This window comes from Pongo abelii, chromosome 16 (genome assembly GCF_028885655.2).
Source record: "Pongo abelii isolate AG06213 chromosome 16, NHGRI_mPonAbe1-v2.0_pri, whole genome shotgun sequence".
Classification (NCBI taxonomy): domain Eukaryota; kingdom Metazoa; phylum Chordata; class Mammalia; order Primates; family Hominidae; genus Pongo; species Pongo abelii.
This window is the reverse complement of record NC_072001.2, coordinates 15610343-15627720: the sequence shown is the minus strand read 5'-3', so window position 1 is coordinate 15627720 and position 17378 is coordinate 15610343. Positions and strand designations below refer to the sequence as shown.

The window sequence follows — 17378 nt, the reverse complement described above, 5'->3', positions numbered from 1 at the left end:
AAACCTTTTCTACACCTTAAGTGCCTGCGGAAGTTCTGTTTCTTCAGAAGCTTCTTGAAGCCTGCCTCTAGCTCATCCAAATAATTGTTTTGTCTACATCTCTGTTATTTCTTTATAAATAATTACAGCCAATTCTTATTATTTGCAGTAGTAATATTCTATAAAGTTGCCTGGAACACTGAGTTAACCAAATAGCAAACCCTCGTTTCCAGGGTAAATATGTACATAAATACATATGTCATGTAGGTTATCATCTTAATTCCTAAAAACAACTCATACTGGTAGATTGAATTTTCTTTATTTCTAAAAGAATAAAGGAAGTACAGAATTGCAAGCGATTTGTATGAGGCTGCTCCACTAACAGGTGCCAGTGTTATGATTCAGACCCCGTCCAACTGGCCCCAGAGCCACAGCTTCTTGCACTATCCTGCAGTGTCCTCTACTGTCGCTGTGCTCAGGTCATCTTTGTATGAGAGTTGAAACAAGCAGACCAAGGTCACTTTATTTGACCTTAGCTTGGGACATGTGCAAAGAGTGACAGAGTTTTCACTACTGTGTGTCTATCCAGGAGCCACCTTGAAAGTGCCACAAGTATTAATTTGGGGAGTACAAAGACATTTTAGCAAGTAAGCTAATTTGCAAATATGGGATACACAAATAATGAGGGTCAACTGTATTTGTAAGTGACTGCTAGGGTCTGTTTCATGATAATCCCTTCCCCCAAGAGTGTGGAATGTTTCTTTAGCTTCTTTGATCATTTACTTATTCATTCATGTATTTATTAAGTACTTACTATAAGCGAGACTCTGCTTTAATCTGTGTGAACAAGCTAGAGATTAAGGTCCTGCCCTGTGGATTTTATATTAGAGTAAGAAAGACAGATAGCTAAGTCTGGAGCTCAGGGGGCGAGGCCTAGGTTGGAATTATAGATTCACTTGGCCAGGGTGAAACCTGGTGTGCCCCCTCCTGCTTCACATGCACAGATATACTTCCAGAATATTTCTGTTCTATTCTTGTGTATAAAATCCTCCTTTTGAGCCTCTCTCCACTGATGCATGTCCACCTTTACTTTTGTTGATTTTGAGGCCACTTGCCCATGTAGCTGGCAGGATATTGAAGAAGAATCATACTGACCTGGCTCTGCTACCTACCAGCTGAGTTACTTTGGTCAAGCTCTTGGACTTCTGAGCCTGTTTCCTAATTTCAAAAGTGGTGATATGATGTGTTAGGCACTGGTGGGTTGCAAGGAAGAGGCACACATGTATTCCCTTTGTGATGAGGGCCGAATGTTAACTTGGATGGAAAGTCATCCAAGCAGCCATATTGTCTCTGGCCCTAGTACTTTCAAAACCTCACAGAACATTAATTTCACAGTATTTAGCATAGGACTTGAGCTCTGAAGACCTATAGTGTGGTTATTTGTTCATATGGCTGTTTTCCATACTAGACCATGAGCTCCATAAGGGCAGGATCTACGGTTTCATCTTTCTATCCTAGGCACTCAGTTGACTGCCTGATACATAGTAATAGAGGCATAAATGTTTCAAAAGTTGAGGAATTTTCAACACTTCCTGAAAGAATAGGAAAATATAAAGGCTTCTCAGAGAAGGTATTATTTAAGCTTTTATTTTTGAGATGATGTCTCAGTCTGTCACCCAAGATGGAGTGCAATGGCACGATCTCAGCTCACTGCAACCTCTGCCTCCCAGGTTCAAGCAATTATCCTACCTCAGCCTCCCGAGTAGCTGAGATGACAGGCCTCTGCCACCATGCCCAGCTATTTTTTGTATTTTTAGTAGAGACGGGGTTTCACCATGTTGAGCAGGCTAGTCTTGGAACTACTGACCTCAGGTGATCTGCCCACTTTCACCTCCCAAAGTGCTGGGATTATAGGCATGAGCCACCATGCCCAGCCTATTTATGCTGATTCTTTAAGGGTGAGTAGAAATTTTTTCCAAGTGACTAAAACCTTGAGACACTATTCCAAGCAGAGACCAGCAGGGTCAAAGACACAGGGATATAGAGATGTTGAAGTTTATCAAACACTGCTAGCTTTAAAAAACAGAAAAGAAATGATCAAAATCAAAAATTAAAATTAAAAATCACCTAAAAAAAATCTATTAATGGGTTTGGCCAAAGGTGACGTCACAATCAAGTTAACTATGACCATAGACATACAGTAATGGATGGAAGTTTTGGGGAAAAAACATAACATTCTCAGGTTGTTGGCAGAGTATCTGGAACAATTTAGAAATACAGACATTGAATTCTGGGAATAATTACGCTGTAGTGAAATCATTTCCTTCTCTGCATATGAAGCATGTATGTGTCGCACACTGTTCAAGGTGCTGAAAATCAGACTCTTCTCAAGGAGCCCATGAGCAATCAAGGGAGATGGATGGGTGAGCCACTGATTATCATGTGACAAGTGGGGTAATAGAGATATGACTAAAATGCTATCCAAACAAGAAGAAAGGAATTATTCATAACATATGGAGTGCTGGGGAAAGAGTTCTAAAATGAAGCTGGCCGGGTGTGATGGCTCACACTTCTACTGCCTGACCTCAGGTGATCCACCCACCTCGGGCTCCCAAAGTGCTGGGATTACAGGTGTGAGTCACCGCACCCAGCCCAAAAGCTTTGTGTTTTTACAGATATTAACCATCTTTCCTGTTTTAAAAAAAAAAGCTTAATAATAATGTAGGAGAATAAGAGAAACATTTTTCCAAAAAAGGAATCATTTTGATTATTTTATCTTATTGGAATGTTGGATAATATAGTCTGCTTCATTAATCATCAAGCATGCTATGGATTTCCCACTTTTGTAGGATCTGTATCTCAGTTCAGGTAATACTGGTAATTTTTGTACAGTATTTGAAGATGAAAGGTATAGGCCAAAATCATAGACCTTGCATAGAAGCTGGTTGATGAAGACAGCTCTGGAGGAACACATAGATACACACAGAGAGACACAGACATATATATAAAGTGTACACACATATGTTTTTTAAAGTCTTAAAGGTTTTAAAGCAAAAGCCAGGCCCTCCCCTCTCTCAGAGTGGGTGGGGACAGTGGTTGCATGGGCAGCTTTCCTAATGAGCCACAGGTCCCTCTGGACACACTGCTGCCTGGCCACGCCCCCTTTCCACTTCGTCTTTCTCATTGACCAATGGGCTTGGAGCATTAAGGCCACACCCCTATTCCGCATTCTACTGTGGCCCTGGTTACGCCTCCTCTGGCTCAGTTACGCAGCTGCCTGCTAGGTGACTGGAGGTGTTGATCGGTGCTCGCTGGGATTTCGCTGACGTGGCCCCAACCCCGCCTCCCTCCCCACCCCACAATGGCAGAAGAAACTCGACAGAGCAAATTAGCTGCAGCCAAGAAAAAGGTAAAGACGTACCAGGTCATGACTCCCCAACTCAGCCACAGATCCCCTCTGACGACAAGACCGCTGCCAGAGTCCATACTACTCCTGAGGCACACTGGACTTTGCCCCCCAACCCCAGCCCTTCTGGGCTCCCCTACAAAAGTCTTGTCAGTCAGCCCTGCCCCTTCAGCAAACAGCTCAGTCCCTGCCCTCGCCAATCACCCCAGGGTGACTTTGGACGGGTGACTCCTGGGGCTCCCCACTCCATTACTGGGCCCTCACCTCTTGCCACCCCAAGTTGGACCTCCCTGGGCTCTTTGGGCTCACGTCTCCAAGGACCTGGGCCCCCCAGGCCCCGCCCTCACCGCTTGTCCCTGGGTGACTTTGGGCTGGTGACTCCTGGGGCTCCCTGCTGCAGACTCTGCCCTCCCCTCCTGCTGCCTCAAGGTCGACCTCCCTGGGCTCTTTGTGCTGGCATCTCCAAGGACCTGGGTCACAACCCTGTGTTTCCCTCCCGCATCATGGAGCGGCGACTCAGACATCACGCTGATGTGGTCCCTCCCCCGCACTAGGAGGAGTGGAATGTAGTGATGTCACAGTCTGCCTACTAACTGTCATTACTGCAAGACTGGCCTTGGTCTTATGACCCAGTCCCCTAAACGTTGTCACACCGTTTCTGGTTCTTCTGGTCACAGCAGAAATTTCCAGCTGGAAGGGGAATGGAGACTATGGGACCCAGGAGCAAGAGGTTTCAGGCTGCCTGACTCCCTTAAAAGACATTGACAGTGGGAAAAGCCTACCTTCCCCCGTGAGCTCAAAACGTTGACAGTATCTCTGGGTGGCGATGGGAGAATGGCTTTGGTTTGGTTTTCTCCCAGGCTTCTACTTTCCAGAGAGATTTTAACATTTTTTTCTGAGTTCTCCACCTCATATTCTAATTCTCCATGGTTCTGGGACCAGACTGCCCTTCAGTCAGTGGTCTCTGAAGTGAGATTTGCTCATCTTCTGTGGAATAGATCTTGGGAAACTGAACTTGACAGCTTGAATCTTCCTCATATTATCTCAACCTTGGGTACTTTGAGTACCACAGGATAAATGTGGGACACCTTTCTGAAGCATCAGTTTCCTCTGATTCTCTTGAGATCAAGAGAAAAAACATGAATGTACTTAGGGATGGCAGTCCCATAGGTTTCTAAGAGTATACCAGACCTCTCTCTGAAATGAGGCTTGGTTTGTCCTCTTTCTGATAAATTCCCAGATTTCACTAAAAGGCTGCCTTCTGCCATGAGGACACATTGATATAAAAGTTTGGGAGGTACTGGGGCACTTCTTCCCACTAACAGACGTGTGAGGATGTACAACTCTAAACCACATGACATACAGCTCCTGCCTACTTAATGTATACTTTTCTACCTCTGCCTCTGGGTTTAGTCCCTGGCAGCTGCTGATTCTTGGCAAAACCCCAGAGCTTAGAGTCAGAAGACTGAGTTTCCAAGTTCCAGTATCACCTTTTTCTTTTTCTTTTTTCTTTTTTCTAGCCATGATATCAATCCCTCTCAGTCCCTAAATGATTGTGACACCTTATAGAGTTGTTGGTGTCATTAAATCAGATGGTATATAAGAGTCTTTTATAAAAACTATAAAGGAGGATGTGGCTGTAGGGGCTGATGTTTCTCATGAGTATTACTGCTCTTCTTTCCCACAGTTAAAAGAATATTGGCAGAGAAACAGCCCTGGTGTTCCAGCAGCAGCGAAGAGGAACAGGAAAGCAAATGGCAGTAGCCCTGAGACAGCCACTTCTGGTGGTTGCCACTCATCTGAGGCTGTGAGTCTCGCCTGGACAGGCTCCTGGGGACAGGGGGCCCAAGGGGCAGTAGAGGGCAGTTGTTAAGACTGTGGATGGACTGTTGGGTAGTGCTTAAGGATTCTGGATTTGGCCGGGCACGGTGGCTCACGCCTGTAATCCCAACACTTTGGGAGACCAAGGCAGGTGGATCCCAAGGTCAGGAGATCGAGACCATCCAGACTAACACGGTGAAAGCCCGTCTCTACTAAAAAATACCAAAAAATAAGCCAGGCGTGGTGGCGGGCGCCTGTAGTCCCAGCTTCTGCGGAGTCTGAGGGAGGAGAATGGCGTGAACCTAGGAGGCGGAGCTTGCAGTGAGCCGAGATCACGCCACTGCACTCCAGCCTGGAAGACAGAGACTCCGTTTCAAAAAAGAAAAGAATTCTGGGTTTGAATCCTGCCTCTCCGTCTGCTAGGGATATGATTTATGGCAAGTTGCTTGAGCTCTTTGGGCCTCTCTTTTCACATCTGTATAATAGAGGTGGTATTGTTGGACTTGTATTTGTGCAGTTTAAATGAGATTTATAATTGTTGATTTTATGTTAATCCCTAGTACATGGCCTGCTGTCAACACCCAGGACACCCAGGATATGGTCTTTGCTGTTTGAGTTTCCTCATCCCCAGTCTCAAGGGGAAGCCAGGACAATGAGAACAGTCACTTGCCATCAGGAGTCACTGAAAGGGCCCCAGGATGGGATGGTGGGGAGATAAGAACCATGAGAGAAGTTAGCATAAAGGAGTTATGGGACAAAGGGTCCAAGACAGGCAGAAAAGAAAATGTTGCCAGTTGATGGGGAAGAAAGAAAGTCGGAGGGCTCAGACAATGATTGGGACAGAACATCTCCGTGTGCACTCTCATGTCTTGTAGTCAGCAACAGGTATCCACGGGGAGGGCCCTACATCATCTGCTACCCTGAAGGATCTGGAGGTAGGAGGCTCTGGGTGGAGGTGCAGTGACCCCGCAGGCCAGCCCTCCAACCTCCTCCCACCGCGGGGACTGAGTGCCCCTCTGCCAGCTGAGACAGCGCACACACACCCCAGCCCTAATGATTGTTCTCTCTACCTCTCCCCCAACTCCTCCTCCACCTCCTCCTCTCTGCATGCACCTCAGAGCCCACGCCAAGAACAAGCAGCAGTCCTGGACTCGAGGTCCATAAAAATCAGTCGACTGAATAACACCATCAAATCTTTGGTAAGAGTCCAGTGGGGTCCCCTGTTTCCACGCTGCCAATCCTAGGCTCCAGTTTCCCCTTGGGGCCCTGAAGAAGGGGGCTGGGGGCCCCTGGCACCAAGGGCAGATAGGGAGCTGGGGCACCCAGGACTCACCTGGAGGGACCCCAGGGCATGCAGCATGGCTCTTCTTTTGCTGTCCTCTTTGCCGACTCTCTCCTCTCCAGACGTCCCTACTCGAGTCCTTACTATACATGCCCTGGCATTGTTGCCTCTTGGGGAAGTGCTGGCCTGACTGGTTGTCAGGGGCCCTGTATTTCTGCCACGACTCAGTCCCTAATTTGATCTTTGATTCTGGACAAGCCACCTCTCCTTTTTGGGCTCATGTTTCCAGAGGAGGTAGTGAGTATCAAAGGTCTCTGTTAGCTCTGAGAGTCTGAGATTTAAAGGCCCCCTAGAATGGAAACCTCAGGGCCAAGGGCTCCTGTCTGTCCTTTTCATCCTATATCTGCTGTGAAGAACCGTACCTGGCCCGTATGTGCTCAGTAAATGTTTACTGAATGAACGCACTTTTCTAAATCACAAGCTGGCAGCAGGGGGAGCCTTTCTCAAACTCCATCTCTAGAGGTTTATGTTACTGTCTTCTCTAGAGATTCCTGATTCATACTTTGAGTTCTGTGGCTGTGGCTGAAAACCAACAAAGACCCAAATCCTCTGTCCTTGGGAGCTTAGGAACAGTTCCTGTTCCCATTGGGTCTGAGAACTTTGCCTTTAAAATCCATTCCTGGCCCCTGCCTACCGCTTCCTGTCTGGGGAATAGAGTTGAGGGGGCCACCCTCCATCACCTTAATTTGACTCTCCCCACAGAAACAACAGAAGAAACAAGTGGAACATCAGCTGGAAGAAGTAACGTGATTTCTTTGTGTGCTCATGACATGACTGCTGGGTTTGGGGGACACTCAGATGTAGAGGCCCCAGTCTCGTCTCGCCTACTCCCAGCCTGGGGAAGAAGGCTCACTCCTCAGATTCCACCCCATCCCCACAGGGCCCCTGATAACCTGGTCCCATGGGTGGGTCTGTCCTGGGGCATTGGTGGCATTCTGGGGGCGTGTCTCTTGCTGTGCCATCTCTGCCTCTCCCTGGTAAGAGCTCTGTCTTCCTCGTCTTATAGGAAAAGGAAGCAAACAGTGAGAAACAGAAAGCCCAAACGGAGCTAGAGGTGAGTGGAGGGTGTGAAGTTTCCTCCTGTCCTCCGGAGAGTGTTTCTTTCCATTTCAGCACTTGCTTGGCTTTTCTCCCAAAGGTTCAAATCCAGAGATTGAACATAGAGAACAAGAAACTAAATACGGACCTGTATCGCACGAAACGTTCTCTCAGATACTTTGAAGGTGGGAATCTGGGCACCCTGTCATCCTTCAACCTGGCACTTTGACAGGTCTGTAGGGGGAGTCCTTTGAGCACCATCTCAACTCTGTCATTACAGAAGAGTCCAGGGATCTGGCCGGCCGCCTGCAACGTTCATCACAGCGTACAGGAGAGTTAGAGCGGGCTCTCTGTGCTGTCGCCGCCATGCAGAAGAAGCCAGATGGGGTGAGTCCAACCACCTGCGCTGTCCCCTGGGAGCCCGGCTTCGCAGATGGAGGAGTGAGCCTAAAGGTCCCTTCTGCAGGATGGAGTGTCCTGCCCAGAAGGCAGCATGGCCATTTCTCACTGCTTTTGTGTATGGTTGTTAGAGGCAGCCTGAGGCTGAGTCAGCTGCTGTGGGTGAGTTGGGGGGCACGGTGGGGAGCGAGCACTGGATGCAGAGCTTGGAGGCCAAGTGGCTGTCCTGCCCTTACCTGGCCGTGGTCTTGGCCAAGTCCTAGGTGGGGTGTGGGGTATTGGGTACTTATACTGTGAAGGTACAGAAGGGTACCTTTAGTATGTTACCATTTCTGTAGAGAGAGGAAACGTGTGTGTGTGTGTGTGTGTGTGTACACACTATGATAATATACATAAAACATGTCTGCAAGTGTCCATAAACAACTCAGAAGAGAGCAACGGGGTGGCTAGGAGATACTTCCCTTTTATACCTTCTGAGTTTTGGACTATGTGAATGTATCATCCTTTCAAAAAGTGAATAAAAGATTAATTTTTCCCTTCCTGACTCTGCCCCCACCCCAAGCAAGAAAAATGGGCTTAGAGAATCTGATAGACCTGGGTGTTCAAATCCTAGCTCTGCCTAAGTGATCTTAGGCAAGCACTTAACCTCAAATACTCCATGTTTTTTCATCTACCCAAGAGAGGTAATCATAGTAACTGTCTCCCATGGTGGTTGCGAGGATTCAATGGGATTGCTAGCGAGGTACCTGCTGAAGCTCTCCATAAAGGTTCCAACAGTGATAGTCATAACAATAGCAATATTATCTGACCTCTCTCCTCGTCCCTTCCAACTTCACTGAGTTTTTTTCAAAACCAGACCATGGGCTTGGAAATGCCTTGGTCTTTACTGGCCAAGCTGTATATTGGGTTTAGCCCTAGCCCTTTTAAGGGGCACTGTGTGGAATGGCCCAGGCTCCCCAGATCGAAACTTCTCACTCTTCACCATCCAGTTCTCGAGCCGCAGTAAAGCACTTATGAAGATGCAGTTAGAGCAGTCCATAAGGGAGCAGATACTGCTGAAACGACACGTGACACAGGTGAGGTTTTGCAGAGGGAGGGATGTGGAAGGAAGATGATCCCAAGTGGCCAGGAGCAGGTGAGGACCAGTGACAGCCTTTCCTAACTTCTGTGCCCATTCTTGCAGTTGAAGGAGTCACTTAAAGAAGTCCAGCTGGAGAGAGATCAATATGCACTACAAATAAAAGGAGAGAGGGCCCAGTGGCAGCAGAGGATGAGGAAAATGTCGCAGGAGGTGAGATCTGACCCTTCAGCCTCCCGCCCCCCCAACAACTTAGATAGGTCACTGGATCTTTCTGGGCATCTTTAAAATGGGAATAGTGCAGCCAGAGGTGGTCCTGGGTCTGGGCTTTGTGGAGGTGGGGGCAGAGAGGGAGATGGGAGCCTGTCCAGCCACCAGCCCCTCTCTCCAGGGCCCTTTCCCCCTGTGCTTTGGGCAGGTTTGCACATTGAAGGAGGCGAAGAAGCATGATACGCATCGGGTAGAAGAGCTGGAGAGGAGTTTGTCCAAACTCAAAAACCAGACGGGTAAGATGTGACTGGCATGACCTGGCAGCAGGACTGGCATCAGAGGGCTGTGGGGGTGGCTTAGAATGCCCCAGGAAGGTGGGTGGATGGCAGGGCTTTGAGGCAGAGGGAAAGAGGTCTGTGCCAGGAGACAAGTCTTGTCATCTCCATGAGCCTCAGTGTCCTAATGAGCAAAGAGGGCCCATTGTCAGCCACCCACAGTGCTCTCTATCTGAAAGTGGTTTGGAAGATTGGCTACCATCCGGGTGCGAGGAATCATTAGCAGTGAGGCCAAGTTTGGGGGGCCTGAGAGGAGCTGTGCGCCAAGAGGAGGGTGTTTTGTTGTTTTTTGTTTTTTTGTTTTGAGAATCCAGAGGCCCTTATGGTCTGCTTCCTTTCTCAGCTGAACCACTGCTCCCGGATCCCCCAGCAGTGCCCTCTGAGGTGGAGCTGCAAGACCTGAGGAAGGAGCTGGAGAGAGTGGCAGGAGAGCTCCAGGCTCAGGTGGAAAACAATCGGCGCATCAATCTCCTGAACCGTGGGCAAAAGGAGAGGCTTCGCGAGCAGGAGGAGAGGCTTCAGGAGCAGCAGGAGAGGCTTCAGGAACAGGAGAAGAGGCTTCAGCAGCTGGCCGAGCCACAGAGTGACTACAAGGAGCTGGTGGGTTGCCTCACCTGGGGAGCCTGCCCTCCTCCCTAGCCCTCCAGGCCTTTGTTTCCCCACCTGCAAAATGGGGCAGTGCAGCCCTCACATGAAATATTACCTTCAAAGGCACCCGTGAGCCAGAGCTTTGCTCTGGTGGCTGTGGGAGAGAGGAGAGTATTTTTCTAACCTGCCTCCACCCTTCCCGGTGCCATGGGAGGCAGACACCAAGTTCTGGGGTCTCCAGCTGCAGAACTTGCTTCTCTCTGTCCAGAAGAACGAGGACAAGAGCGCCCTGCAGTGGGAGCAGCAAGTAAAGGAGCTGCAGGAGAAGCTGGGCCAGGTGACGGAGACGGTCACCTCAGCCCAGAAGGAGCCAGAGGCAGCAGCCCCAGCCTCGGGGGCTGGGGGCGAGTCTGTGAGTGGGGAGACCCTCCGGGCCCTGCGGGAAGTCATGGAGAAGCTGGAGGTGAGTGAGTCCTAGCATGGGCCAAGAAGGGCAGGGGTGAGGCAGGTCGCTGCTGAGATGTGACCCCATAATTTTGGCTCCAGAGCGGCCTTATGGACCTCCTGGAGGAGAAGGCGGACCTGAGGGAACATGTGGAGAAACTGGAAGTTCGATTCATCCAGTACTGGAGAGAGAGATGCCATCAGTGAGTGGGAGACCAGGGCACGGCAGGGGGAGCTGCAGGGCTGTGGGAGGGGCCCCAGCGTCTGAGCCCTTTCCTCCCGCAGGAAAGTACATCGCCTTCTAACAGAGCCAGGGGGCAGTGCCAAAGACGCAGCACCTGGAGGAGGACATCATCAGGCTGGCCCAGGACAAGGAGGAGGGGAAGGTAGGGTGTGCAACATCCCTGTGGGGGTAGGGGTGGGGGTGCGGGTGGGGGTGGGCATGAGGGTGAGTGCCAGCAGCGGCCTGACAGCTGAGCACCCCTCCCTTCAGGTGAAGCTGCTGGAGCTGCAGGAGATGGTGTTGCGGCTTGTGCCAACTATAACGAGGGGCACGGCAAATTCCTGGCCGCTGCCCGGAACCCTGCTGCTGAACCCGGTCCAGGAGCCCCAGCCCCCCAGGAGCTTGGGGCTGCCGACATGCATGGTGGGGAGTAGAGCCCCCAGGTGGGGTGAGCAGGCAGGAGCATGGGGGGCTATCACTCCACTCAGATCCCCGCCTCCCTCTCTCCAAAGATCTTTGTGAGGTGAGCCTCACCAACAGCGTGGAGCCTGCACAAGGAGAAGCCAGGGAGGGTTCTTCCCAGGACAACCCTACTGCACAGCCAATCGTGCAGCTCCTTGGTGAGATGCAGGACCACCAAGAGCACCCAGGCTTGGGCAGAAACCCCTGTGTGCCATGCTTTTGCTGGGCTTGGCTGCCCAGAGGAAGGAGATAAATACCACCATCATCAAAGAGCTGCTCAAGACATTGTTAAAAATGAAACAAAGTTACGGGGTTAATCTCCTACACAATTCATGTACTTCATTTGAATGTTACAGCCACTCATGATTATTTGTGTTTCTAATTTATAGTTTAAGTTTATTTGTAGAAAATTAAAGGAGAGTGGGTCTCTGTGGCTCTCACTGATGTTCACTCTGGCATCCTTTAGCATTTTTCTTTTTTAATTTCATAATTGTAGGGCATTAGCATGCATATTGAGTTTGCCCTTACATGGTGGGAGTTCAAACACACAAAGACCCAGTCGTCGCACAAAACTCTTCTCGCTGGTTTGAAATAGGCTCCCATGCTTTTTTAATGTTATTGCAGTGTGCATATTCATTATAGAATTCAGATAAAATTTGCTTATGTTCTGCTATTATGTTTGATCTCATCTTAATCACAGTGAGCTCTTCAAGAGCTCAATATGTGCTTTGCCCTCAAGTGTGCACTGTTTATTACTTTGTAATATGCCACTATGAGTACTGACATTTAGAGCTGTTTAAAGGCTGAGAACTGCAAACAGCCTTTCCTTCATTTTCTGTGTATTGGTGATGGGAGTAATAACCTTTTGGGGGAGCTTTTTAAATCTCACAGAAGAGGAAAGTGGCCTGCTCTGGCAGGTATGTGCAGGATAAAGTGTGTTTCATTTGTTCCGGTGCCAAGAATGAGCACTGTACTGTGGCAGTTCCCTTAGGATTTGTATATGCTCTGGGCTCGTGAAGATATTGCATCGTGAGCTGCAGCAGTTGTACTCTTTTCCAATGACCTAAGAAGGGCTTATTTCTGAGGAATGAAAGGCTCCCATCATTGGCTGTGGATGTGGAAAACCTTTCCTAGCTTAGAGCATTTGTATCTATAATATATTTTAAAGTCAGAGTTCATGTTACCTGTTTTAATCACATGACTTCCTGTCCCAGTTCACAAAAGGGCGCTGGTTGGCATTCTTCTTAATGTATTTAGTAAAGATCATAAGAAATCCTTTAAGAGTTTAAATGTCCCTGGAACAGGCATACAGGCTCTGGTCAAGAATGAATTAGAGTGAAGGAAAGCTGTGTGACACCTGGCATTCCTCTCTGTTCATGGAGCTTCTTTGAGGCTTGAAGATTGATGTTACCATCTAGACGTCTCTGGCTAATACCTATTCTTCAACCACCTTGGTTACTCTGACATAGGAATTTACTTCTTTTCCTTGAGTGGAAAACACTTTAATAACAAACATTATTATAAACTAATAAATGTGAGAGTACTTAGTTGAAACAAAAAGGAATTTTAGTAGACAGTGTTATGTTATCTTTGAAAATCAAGGAGAAGTTTATGCAACTTAAAATGTTTACACACTGTGGTGCAATCTACCATTTGTGAATGTCAGTGTATTATCAGGAAACGTGTTTATACAATCGCAGAGTTGTAGTTCCTCACAAACTTCTTTATGAAGAGTGAAATATGTTTTTGTACCTCTCACTTTCAGTCAGGGACATATTTTGTGCAATATTTATGTGATTGTGCCTATGAGTGATGAATGAACGCATTTCAGTCATACATTGCCTAAATCATAACTTGATGATGCTTGGGAAAGAATCAACAGTTAAAACTTCATGAAGTTCTAATGTCTGTGTTCCAAAACACATCACATTATTAGGTTGTAGGGAGAGATGTATGTGTGCTCCCTGGGGTGGGGATTTTCTACTCACTAGACCATCTCCATTTTTAGCACTTGGCATCCTCATGATCCTTTTATAAATATGAGATGAACAGGAGAGCAGCAATATGATTTTGCCAATGGAATAACAGATTTGCTGGCATTCAATGAAAGAGGGCACATATTGGGTCCTTGTGACTTCAACTGACTCTTCCAAATTGTATGAATTTATCAATATATTAGATAAACCCAGTTTCAGAATGATAAAGAAAAAATATTAGACCAAATAATGTGGCTAATTAACAGTGGTATGATTTCTAGCCCGTGGGTTTAAAACTGTATCTTAAAGAGTCATTTTAAAATAATATAAATATTTAAAAATGTAACTGCTATCTTTATGTTATGAAATAAGTTAAAATATTTTAAAATATGAATACTGTAGTTTAAAAGAAAGAAATGGTGGGAAGGAAAAGTAGAGAAAGAAATGCCAATTCCAGTCCAAAGCTTTATTTGCCAAGTTTTCTTAGAAGGAATTTTACCAATGTATGAGTTCTTGTTAACAGAATGTGTAACGGAAATACTGAAAACTTTTGCCTAAAGTGGCATTATTGACTGCTGGCATGATGCTACTGTAATGTAATAAATTATTAAATTGTTGCAAAGTGCTGTTTTTGCCTTAAAATTTTATTTTGTGTGTCTTGAAAACTATAGTATTAAAGGTATTGATACTGTGCAAATACTGGGCATGCTTGGCATGAGATAATCTGTTTCATTTTCATGAAATTGTAGTATAACTATGCAAGTGTTTATTAAAAGAACACAAAATAAAAAAGGTATGGGATTTAAAAGTTATGGGGTGAAAAAGTTATCAGATAAAAATTGTAAAAATGTGGCAAAAAAGTAGAAAAAAGCTTTCTGAAAAGTTACCAAAAAAAAGTTATGAAAAAGAAGTTATGGAATTAAAAAAAAAAAAGTCATGGGAAAAAGCAGACCACTGTCAGCAAAGCCTGGAGAAGTGGGGCTGGAGTCTCACTGCCACCATGTCCCTACCACCCCTTCCGAGTCACCCCTTTACAATTAGGGTAGCAAGACAAGACCTCTGTCTAATGGGGAAAGACAAACAGACCCTTTGCCACCTTGATCAGGGCTGAGTCCTTAAATTTCTGGATGGTGATGATTGTTATTTAAGAGCCAGAGGCTGGTGGAGGTGGTTTGTTTGGAGGAGGCCTGATGGCCCCCTTACTCTCACCATAGCAACTTTTCCCTCGGAGGGCTCCCTTCTTATTCAGAGAGGCAGGACAGTGGGGCTGTGGACCAGGCGAGGGCACCGGCTGCTGGGGTGGCCCCCCTTCCCCGGTGTACATATTGTGTCTGTGTAAGGTTTTGTATATTCCAGAGGGTAGGGCCACCCCTGTATCATACCTAGTGGAGGTTGGAGCTGGCACATGGGGAGGAGGTTCTAATAAATATTTGTGGCTGGGAAACTTATTTATTGCTAGCAAAGGACAGAGGAAGGAGGCGGGGATGGGGTCGTGGCTCCCTGGTCATGCGACTCCTGTTTATTTTGCTTTTTATTTTGGAATAAACAGATTTAGCCATACTGCCCGGCCTGGTGTGTTCCCATTTCCCTCACTGGGTCCTGGAGTTTGTGCCACCAAATGAGGAGCCCTAGAGTGTCTTGAGTATGTCCAGCTAGGCTGTTAGGGACCTTCCAGGTGTGTTACCTGTATGCTGCCTAGTGGCACCTGGGGGATTCCATGGGGACTGCCATGTCACCTATGGGGCACAGTCCAGCCCTGACAGCCAACAGGCTCAGAAGCCTGATGTAGCGGTGGCTGGGAAGACAGGTACCAGCACCTAAGGGCACTGACTTCCACCCATCCAAGGCGTCTTCCCTTCCGTCCCCTTGCCTCCCTCCCCTGTCTGCACCTGATGGCCTGTTCTGTCTGTCCCTCCAGAGTGCTGGGCTGCCCCGCAGGCTCCCTTCAGGCTGAGTTCGTGGCCCTGCCCCCTGGTGGCCAGAGCCGGCTTCACAGGACAAGAGCCAGCTAAGTTCCAGGGGCTTTCCAGGAAGTGTCCCTTGGAAAGGCTATGGCCTTTTCACCCCTCCAAACAGCACCCTAAAAATGGCTTGGCCTTTCCCCTCCCCTGAGCTCCACAGAGAACACAGCCAGCAGAGGACACACTTCCCCATCATCCAGAAATGGGTTTGATTCTCAGCCAAGGGACAGTAGGACGGGTAGAGACTGTCAGGACACACAGCTGCCTTCACAGCACTCCCATGCTTGGTGGGGGGATGGGAGGGATGGCGGGGGCTGACTCTCCATAGGCCGGGCATGACAGGGAGGCTCACTGGAGGTGGTGCACTTCAGAGGGGCAATGTCAGGGGACAGCTTTCTCTTGTTGGGCCACAAAACTCCAAGAGGACAACACGGTGATGGATTCCCAGCACTAGAGGTGAGGCGGTTGGCCACGTGTAGGTGTAGAGGGGTGTGTGTGTGTGTGCGTGTGTGTGTATGGGTATTTACAGATATTTATAGAACAATGCAGGGGCATACCACAGAGGGGGGCACAAGTTTTCACAACGGTCACACCTGGATGTGTCAGCTCACCACTACAACAGACTAAGTCACAGATGAAGGGGGCTGGCTTTGGGGCTGGGGGAGCCACTGCCAAGTCACAGAACAGCCACCCAGGCAGGCTTGGAAAGGGAGGCCTCTGAGAAGAGGAGGGATCTGTTTAGAGGTCAAAGGGGGGCCTGGGGCTCTCAGGACGGGATGGACTTGCCTGACCTGATCGGCTGGCAGTTGGAGAGAAAGCAGAGAGAAAACAGGAGAGAGAAAAGCGAGCAGAGAGCTGGTGAGGCAAGTGCAGAGCACAGGTGTGCCACAGCAGCTGTGGGAGGGCCAGGGAGGGGAGGGCGCAGGTGCAGGTGTGGCAAGGTTCCTGGAAAAGAGGGGCTGGAAGGGAAAGGGGAGGAAGATGGAGGGAGGAGCCAGAGCTTCACAGGTAGTGCCTGGGGACTGTGGCGGCCCTCCCCACCCCACACATGCTGTCCTCTTCCATTGCACCCAGGCAGTGTACCCACAGGTCAGACCAATGCTCAGCCCCCTTGGGCTTCCCTCTTCTCTGGCCACCAACCAACTTGTCTTCCAAGTTGTCTTCCAACCAACTGGTCCAGGGCCACCTCTCACCTTGGGGAGCCCAACGCAACAGCCACCAGGCCTGACAGAAGGAACATTGCTCGAACAAGGATGATGAAGCTAAATGGGATGGATGGTTGGAGTGATCACCAGAGCCCCCTCTGGGTGGTCAGAAAGCTCAGGACCCTCTGAAGGGACCCTGGGGGAGGCAGGGTGGTCAGGCAGCCGGGTGCCACTGGCTATAGACTTATAAGTCTAAGAGGGGAGCCTCAGCTTCTTGGGGCTTGCAGGTCCCAAAGGTGAGGCTGGGTCCTTCCTCCTAGGAAAAGAAGAGGGAGACCATGGCAAGGGAGGTGGGTGGGCTTGCTGGGCAGAGCTCAGCTGGGCCAGCAGGCACTGTGGTCCCCTTGGCTGAAGAGCAGGGCCGACCTCTAGGAGCAACAAGCCAAGGTGCGTGAGCCTGCTGGCTGGTGGTCGTGCTTCAGTGGGGCCCAGGGACCCTGCCTTCAGTGCCATGCTAGCAGCTATGATGGTACGTGGGAGGGAGGGAAGGGGGCTGTGTGCCCCTATGTGACCTGTGAGGTGTGTTTTGGGTTGACCATGTGTATGGGGCTCTCGAGGTTTTCTCCTAGATCACCACTGTTTTGCTGACAGATAGAGGAGGTGGGACCCTATCACCCCTGCTCTGCAGTGGATTTGGCTCTCAGCACTCCAAGGCATCCAGGCTGGGAGCTGGATGCCCCACCCTGGCAGCATGGCTCAGACAGCACAACAGGTACGGCATGCCCAGGATGACATTCCTGGGCCTCTGGCCACCTCAGAGTACAGCCCCACACACAACCCCCTCCAAGCTCTCAGCCCTTACACCATAAACCACGAGCTCCCTGACGGCTCCTGAGAGCACCCACAACTGCCAGCTTGGGCACGGAGCCTGTTCCAAGAGGCCCCAGGCTCAGCCATGGGGGCTGGGGAGC

The 17378-nt window shown here is 48.9% G+C and overlaps 1 protein-coding gene across 3 annotated transcripts; it reads left to right on the top strand.

Moving 5' to 3' along the window:
* Positions 1 to 3057: 3057 nt before the first annotated feature.
* Positions 3058 to 11775, top strand: LOC129050255 (golgin subfamily A member 8B-like). Of its 3 annotated transcripts, none has more exons than XM_054532054.1 (16): positions 3058 to 3388; positions 5073 to 5192; positions 6325 to 6405; positions 7251 to 7289; positions 7555 to 7602; positions 7687 to 7771; positions 7867 to 7973; positions 8975 to 9061; positions 9169 to 9276; positions 9482 to 9569; positions 9952 to 10208; positions 10465 to 10659; positions 10743 to 10843; positions 10926 to 11026; positions 11134 to 11286; positions 11376 to 11775. In XM_054532054.1, the coding sequence occupies exons 1-16, from the start codon at positions 3341 to 3343 to the stop codon at positions 11576 to 11578; spliced, it is 1821 nt and encodes a 606-aa protein (XP_054388029.1). In that variant the 5' UTR covers positions 3058 to 3340; the 3' UTR covers positions 11579 to 11775. The 3 variants fall into 3 exon arrangements, with proteins under 3 accessions (XP_054388029.1, XP_054388030.1, XP_054388028.1); XM_054532055.1 differs by having other exon boundaries at positions 3226 to 3388; positions 10468 to 10659; XM_054532053.2 differs by having other exon boundaries at positions 3226 to 3388; positions 10438 to 10659.
* Positions 11776 to 17378: the final 5603 nt, after the last annotated feature.